This window comes from Orycteropus afer, unplaced genomic scaffold (genome assembly GCF_000298275.1).
Source record: "Orycteropus afer afer isolate SDZICR_OR568_19922 unplaced genomic scaffold, OryAfe1.0 scaffold00303, whole genome shotgun sequence".
Lineage (NCBI taxonomy): Eukaryota > Metazoa > Chordata > Mammalia > Tubulidentata > Orycteropodidae > Orycteropus > Orycteropus afer.
Window position 1 is genome coordinate 3031380 of NW_006921890.1, and position 7990 is coordinate 3039369.

General features: G+C 56.3%; 1 protein-coding gene across 1 annotated transcript in view; it reads left to right on the forward strand.

Moving 5' to 3' along the window:
- The first annotated feature begins 3650 nt into the window (after window positions 1–3650).
- SLC6A19 (solute carrier family 6 member 19) overlaps window positions 3651–7990 on the forward strand; it is a 42249-nt gene continuing 37909 nt past the window's right edge. The window contains exon 1 of the mRNA XM_007951620.1: window positions 3651–3864. Coding sequence (XP_007949811.1) covers window positions 3651–3864 — 214 coding nt within the window. The remainder of the gene's footprint in view (window positions 3865–7990) is intronic.

A 7990-nucleotide genomic window follows, 5' to 3' on the forward strand; every position in this document is an offset into this window, starting at 1 on the left:
GTATTTTGGAGGGGATTTCACATTTGCAGGAAGATCACAGGCTTGGTCCCCGGACAGCTCCCCAGGAAGGGAGGTCGTGAGGGGCCTTTTCATCTCCCTCTGTTCCAGGAGACCCACAGTTCTCTGCCCAAAACTCAATCACGGGCTCCTTGCACTGGGCATCTGGAAATCAGGAAACTGAGTGACAGACAGGGGAGGAAGGACATCGGACACATGGACCCCCGTCCCCAGTCCTGGCTCTGACACCACCAGCTGAAAAGGCTGCATTGGTGAGGGCGGCCCTTTTACCAACTTTCCTAGGTCTATAGTTGGCATGACCATAAGGAGCTTGGATGGTGCTGTGGTTTAAAGCACTGGACTACTAATCAAAAGGTCAGCAGTTCAAACCCATCATCCACTCTGTAAAGACTGACAGACTCAGAACCCTATGGGGCAGTCCTACTTTGTCCCAAAGACTGGTTGAGTTGGAATCGACTTAATGGCAGTGGGTTTGGTTTTGGTTTATGGTTGGCATGACAGGCAGGCTAGCTCATCTGCTCATTCAGCATCTACAAATATTGACTGAGGGCTTATAAGGCATGAAGCACTGTTCTCAGAGCTCCAGTCTTATCAGTAAACAAAGGAGACAAGGATGAATGTCCTGGTGGGTCTTAATTCTACAAGGGAAGAGAGAACATAAACAACCAAATGACTGCATGAGTTGCAGAGCCCATTAGAGGGAAATAATGCTATGGGAAAAGAAAAGGTGGAGAGACGGATGGAGTGGAGAGTGGCGAGCAGAGAAGGGGGAGAGAGAGCAGGTTCCGTGTTAAGTGGGAAGCCAGGTGGTGGGGTAGAGTCTGGGCCAAGAAGTGGGAGGGAGCCGGCCAAGTGAACACGGTGGGAGCGGGCTCCAGACCTGGAGTGCTCAAAGTCCTGGAAGGGCTGGCAGACTGAAGTGGGGAGAGGAAGTCATTGGTACTAGGCAGGTCGGTAGGACACTGTAAGCCACCAAGACGACATGGGTCTTCTCCATGGTGACATCGGAGCTGACAAAGGATTCTGAGACAGAGGGTGGTGGTTATGCTCCCCTAGAAATGAAAATCTGTCACACTGAAGCTGTGACAGCTCTTACTCAGCAACTTGGGCTCATGTTCGACCTCCATGCCCAGAAGGCAATCTCTCTGCAATCTCTCTGTACAGCAGGCAGCGTTGTATCTGTTCCTGCATCTGAGCACCACTGAGGTCCCGGGGGCCTCCTGCAGCTGACAACGGGATGCCATGACAGCCCAAGAGACCAAGGATGCCCCAGAGACCATGGACAGGCCACGAGACCACAGACAGCACTTGAGACCACAGACAGCCCAGGAGACCGTGGATTATCCAGGAGACTTCTGACAGACCAGGAGGCTATGGACGGCCCTGGAGAGCACACACAACCCAGGAGACCAGGGACAGCCTAAGAAACCACAGGTGGCCCAGGGGACCACGGCCTCACAGAAGCAGTGAGAGGACCTCAGAGTTCTTGTGCCACCAGGCAGTGAGGCCAGACCTGCAAGTAGGTGGGAGACCTCGGCTTCCACCTCACGCCTGGCTGGCAGCTGTGCTCAGACTGTTGTTCTGCAGCAGGAAGGATGAGCACTAGCACTTCACCCGGACCCCTTTCTCCCAGCAGGCTAGTAAACAGCAGCGGTGTCCAGGTTTCCTTGGGTGATCAAGCTCTTTGGGGCTCTCCCTGCTGATTTCTTCTTCATCCAGCATCACAGCCAGCTCTTGCGGGACCCCTTTCTCCAGCTGATGTGCAGGTGTTGGTTTGGTTTGGAGTCCCTGGATGGTACAGACAATTCCTGTGCCCCACTGCTAACTGAATGGCAGGGGGTTCCAGTCCACCCAGACACACCTAGGAAGAAAGACCTGGCAATCTACTTCTGAAAACTCAGCCATTGAAAAGCTTGTGGAGCCCAGTTCTCTGACACACAAGGGCTCCGCTCTCCCTCCCCGACCTTCCTGCCTCTCCCTTCACCCCCCACACCCCTGCCAGCCCCTGAGCTAGCCTCATCTCTCCCCAGTCTCCTATTGGGGCCTCATCCTCCCATCCACTCTGGCCTCTGCTCAGAGCCAATTAGATTTCATTGGGTTCCCTGTCTGCCTCCACCCTTTCCTGGCTCCCCACTGTCCTGAGTCAGGCTCCTTTACCTGCTTGCACCTGATCACCTCTGTCCTCTCCCCATTGTCACCTCAGCAGTTTAAATGAGCATCTGTACAAAGCAACCCTGACCTCTGGATCTGGGCCCCCCATGGCCACATGGTCCAGCCCAAGGCCGGAACCCTTCTTCTCCAGCAGAGCAAACCGCTAAGGACTAAGGATGGAGATAAGCCACAGACTTCATGGACAGAGCCTAGCAATTCTGAAGCGAATGTGGAGTTGGGAAGGGGCACGGTGCAGAAGGGGACAGGGGGCATCCCCAAGAGCTGCTCCCAGATGGCTGCATGTAAGAGGCCCTGGGGAGACAGCTATCAGAGGGGAGACTCTGGGAATGGGGGTGCACTGTCCTGCCGAGCAGGCAACTGATCTTGGGTGGCATAGAGGGGCAGCAAGGGTACATGGCCCAGAATGAAGGGCCACACCCACCCCACCCGCTGCACCAAAAGCATGAAAGCTTCCTCTGCCCTCTGGTCTGGGGGTGGGCTTTGGGTGGGGGCAGAGTCTTTTACATGCCACCCCAGCCGTCAAGGCCAGGAAGCCAGGATGGACCCACTGACTCTGGCCATCTCTCCCCACTCCCCTGGTCACCTCCATGTAGCTGGCCTCCACTGTGTCTCCCTGCCTGTCCTCTCACTCAGTGGTGTCAGAGCTCCATGTCCCATCATGGATCCCAGCACCCATCTCAAGGGTGCCCCACACAGTGCTCAGTCACCCAGGGTCACCTTGAGAGGCAACACATCCTGATGAGCCTGGGGCAGTCTGTGTCCAGTGTTCCCAGAAAAGCCAATGGGGACAGGCTGGCCCAGACATCTGGGTTCCCATGATGTACCAGGATGCTCGGGGCCCACTCAAAGTACTTTTCAGTGGGATCTGAAGGGCCCTGGGGGGACCAGGGCCATCTAAGGAGATCCTTAAAGCTCCTTGAAGGGCCAGGTGAGCCGGCTGCTCCCAGAGCGCCAGGCTCCAAGCCTCTCTGTGGTCTGGGGACGGGGACAGGTGGCCTCCCCCTCCCCGCAGGTGAAGGTGTGGCCAGGGCAGTGGAGGAGGCTCTGAGGGGCTGGGGGTGGCTGGAGGATCCAGCATCCTGCTGAGCCTGGCCACACAGACTGCCCTGGCATGCTAGAGGGTCCACAGATCCAACAGATATGGTCTGTTTGCCTTGTCTCTCCTGGCGACCGGAGCGGCCCCCTGTGGCCTTCAGAGGCACCTGTGCGTGCATCTGCAGGGGGAGGACCCGCCCCTCCCGCTAGGGCTTTCCGAGGCTCTCCGTGGGCGGGGGCGCCATGCAGATAAGGCATTAACAGTCCTGAGGACTCGCCCCTACAGATTTGCTGACGCTTCCTTTCAGTCCAGGTGCTGGGGTGAGGTGCCAAAGGTTCTCTATAAAGGGCCGGGCCACCAGGCCACTGCCACTAGCCCTCACTCACTGCTGCCCTGCCTGCCGTGAGCCCAGCCAGAGACCACCATGGTGAGACTTGTGCTGCCCAACCAGGGCCTGGAGGACCGCATCCCGTCCCTAGGGGAGCTGGAGACCATCGAGGCCACGGAGGCCTCGTCCCGGCCCAAGTGGGACAACAAGGCCCAGTACATGCTCACCTGTGTGGGCTTCTGCGTGGGCCTGGGCAACGTGTGGCGTTTCCCTTACCTGTGCCAGAGCCACGGAGGAGGTAGGGCCTGGGGTCGATGGGGCGAGGGGGGCAAGGCCCACAACAGGACAGAGGGAGGAGAGGCCTCAGGGTCTGTGGGGACAGGGAGAGCAGGCTGAGGGCTGCAACAATAGACACACATCTCTGTCCCCAGCAGGCACCTCCCACCAGGCTCCCATCCCAGTCACAGATGGAGAAGGGACATCTGGCGGGGCTCTGAAAGGCCACCCAGCCAGTGGCCATGGGCAGCATGGACTCACTCACCTGTCTGCACAGAGCACTAGCAGCAGCTTGTCCTGCCCCACTGTCCGGATGCCCCTGTGGGCACGAGAGGAGGGGGCTGGGCAAGAGGGTGGGGAGGGCCGACACCCACCCACACTCCTGATGCCCTGGTCTGGAATGGGAGGCTCCCACTCCCTAGGACTGGGAAGTCTCCCCAAAGATGAGTCTTTCCTGGGGCAAGGACAGAGCAGATAGCCCTCTGGGGTACCCCCTCCTCTGAGCGTGCCAAGGCGCTGGAACAAGTACCAGCCAGCCTTCCCTGCATGGGTGACCTTCTGCCCACTATAAAGAGTGGGAGCTGGGCTGGGGGTGGTGGTGACCACAGACCCCTCTGCTGCACCAGTGTGCAGCCCAATCCCCAAAGGGCCACCTCCAGAGGCCTCTGAGCACCGTGGCCAGGAAGCCCAAGGATGTCGGCTGGGGCTGGGGCCGTGGCCTGGGGTCATTACAGGAAAGTCAAACCATGTGTCCTAAGTTGACTGGAGGTTGTGTTGGTCAATGAGCTTCTGGCCCAGGGCTCGCTCGCTGTGCTCAGCATTCACTGTGGATACACTGTGGCTGTAATCATCCCTTTCTGAGCGGCACACGCTCTCTAGCCACGTGATTGAGAAGCCATTTATGTTCATAACTCTGAAGAACACGGGCTTTGGGACACACAATCATCCTAAAGAGGAACTGACATCTCCCAAGCTGTCAAGAGATGAGCTTTGGAGTGTCCAGGCTTTGTAAACGCCTGGTCCAGGTGCACTTCCTGAGCAGACAGAGGGACACTGGCCATCTTGGCTTTGCCTTCGTGTGCCAGTGGGGCTGATAGGGGGAGAAGGCACAGGTGCTGGCAGCCAAAGAACTGAGAGCATGAGGCATCATGAACCTTCTATGGACCCTCAAGGACCCACCACCAGCCTCCTCCACATCTGACCTCCTCACTCCCCCTACTGGGGTTTTAAAGCCCTATCATTCACCCCTTCTGACTGGAACTTTCTGTGACTTCAAACCCAGCCCTGTGGGGGGTCCCAGACCACCCTGCACACAGCATCCACACAGCTCCCACTGGAAGCCGGCAGAGGGAATGGCCCCAGGAATTCCACACCCCATAATGGGTGGAGGAGCACCAGCACCTCAGGGACCCTGGAGGGCTGAGAGGCCCCGGGAAAGCAGCGAAGGGCTCTCCCTGGAAGGATGAGGACTCACTTTGTGGATGGAGCCAAATGCCTGTCCCCCTCCGAAGAGAAGGGCTGACACCTAAGCCGGGAGGAATGCCCAGGAACAAAGGTCATGTGAATTCTTCTGACTTCAGGAGACCAAAGAGAACAATTCCGGAAAACAAGCCCCCAGGGCCCTTCGAGACAGCTCTGCACATCTGCAGGGAGGAGGCACCTTGCCTTGGGAAGAATTCACCCATGGGAGATGGGGGGTTTGGGGGTACACACATGCCTCCTGGGTGGTAGTGTGGAAATGTTGCCTCTGGACCCCTTGGAAGAGACCATCCTTGCAGACCCCTCAGAAGAGACCGTCCTTGCAGTCACTCCATGGAAGGGGGGTGTTTGGCCAAGCTCACCGTGGATTCTCACCACTACCACAGCCATGGTCACTTCTGCCCTGTGCCACCGTCACAGACATGGGCCCCTCCGCTTCCCCCATGGGCTGTGTGCATGCGGACATCAGCAGCTCCCAACGGAGAGATAACCCAGCCTCCCCTCCTGTATGCAAACACTAGTGAGGGCCCCACTGGGCTCTGGGGAAGACAGTCAGTGGAGAGGGCATCAGGGAATCAGGAATTGTTCTCAAAATGACTCTGCAGGGGGAGGACCTCTCTCCCTTGGCCCCATAAGCTTAGAAATGAGTGCAGCCTTAGGACAGGGACCGTGTTGTAGTAATGTGACCAGAGCCCCCCACACTCAGCTGCACAGGGCTGGGGGTGCTCTATGACCCTCCCTAGAGTGTGGGCCAGGTGAGAACTCAGACTCAAGACCCCAAGTGCCACACCTGGGGGATCCTTGGCAAGCCCCTTCTGGGGACAGCCTTTCCTCCCTGGGTCTGAGGCTTGTCTCCCAGTCCTGCTCCAGCTAGGCAGAGCTTCTGGCGGCTTCTAGCTCCTGGAGAAATGGCTCCTACCAGGGTCCCCGGTACACACATACTAGGCTGAGGTCACCCAGATACCAGCAAACCCCAGTGTTACACATAGGCTCCTCCGTTCAGGCTCAGACCAGACCTCCAGGCACTAGTCCATCAGCCCAGCTCAGAGTTCCCATTCCATCCGCCTGGTCTATGGGGTCCCGGCTCCTTCAGCCTGGTTCAGGGGTCCCATTTCATCCGCCTGGCTCAGAGGCTCCTTTCTATCTGCCTGGTTCATGGGGTCCTAGCTGTCAGCACAACTTGGGGTCCTCCTCCATCAGCACAGCTCAGGGTCTTCATTCTGTCTGTGAGGTGCACGGGGACCCAGCTCCATCAGCCCGGCTCAGAGTCCTCCATCAGCCTGGCTCAGGGGTTCCCATTCCACCAACTAGTTCAGGGTCTTCATTCCACCTGCCTGGCTCCTGGGGTCCTAGCTGCCAGCTCAGCTCAAGCTCTTCACTCTGTCTGCCTCATAAGGTCCCAGCTCCGTCAGCATCCCTTAGGTGGTGGGTGTTTCAGCTCCAGGTGCCCTGTCCTTGGTGATGCCTCCCCCAGCTCTGTGGCACCTTCTCCTCTCTCCTCCCTCACCACCCTCAAGTAGCTTGCCCTCTGTACCCTCAAAGCAGTCACCCTGCATGCCCCTCCTATTCCCTGTGGTCCGGAATCCCCTTCACTCCAAAGGGGGGCTCTGTGGCACTGCCACTGACCCCTGCACCCGCATGTACCCCTGGAGGATCTCCCAGCATTGCTCCCCTTGAGGACCTGCTCCTGGGTCAGAGTTGACTGTCTTGTCCAGTCAAGGATATGACAATGTGGACACTGGGTCCTCTCCTCACAAGAGCACCTTTGGGTGTGTGTGGGGGAAGTGCTCTGGTGGCAGAGGCTTTAGGCTCTCTCCCATCTCCTCATGTCCTCTCCACAGTCAGTGCCACCCTCACAGACTCCACCCCCAGCCTCTTCTATAGAAAAATGTACAGTAGCCCTCAGGGAGAGAGGCGTGGCTTTGAAACCTGAATAGAATGTAACAGATAGGACAAGACTTAAGTACATGCAAATGAGCTCTGGTGTCATGGTGGTTGAGGCATTTGGCTGTTAATCGAAAGGTCAAAAGGTCAGCAGTTCACACCCACCAGCAGCCCCACTAGAGACAGAGGTGACCTTCTGCTTCTATAGTAATTTACAGCCTTGGGAACCCTATGCGGCTGTTCCACTCTCTCCCCTGGGGTGCTGTGAGTCAGAATTGGCTTGATGGCAAAGGGATTGGTTTTTGAGTTTTAAGGACATCCAATCCTCATTTCGTAAAAACTTAATTTGCCTCCAATTATCTTTTGGGGTAATTGAAAAAGGAAAGCAAATGTTCATTTACTTTACCTTTAACTCTATATTATGAAAAAAATTAAAATATAGGAAACTAGAAGGACGATTACAATAAGGATGCATATACTAACCACTCAGATGAAGTACTTATTAACATTTTGCCAGATCCATTGTGTGAGTGTATGGACATACACACACATAACACACACACACATGAACGGCTGAATTATTTCACACTAAACTGTAGCCTTCGTGGGCCTTCACCTCCAGAGAGTTCAGTCTGCTTCTACAGAAAATAAGCAAATCATTATCATAACAGTGCTCTGAGAAAATTTACAATAAACCCAGTTGTTCAGATATCTTTATAGGTGAAGTTTTAAATAACTAGAGTCAAATGAAGGCTCACACATTACATTTGAGAAGTTTCTTTTGGGAGCTCTGGTGG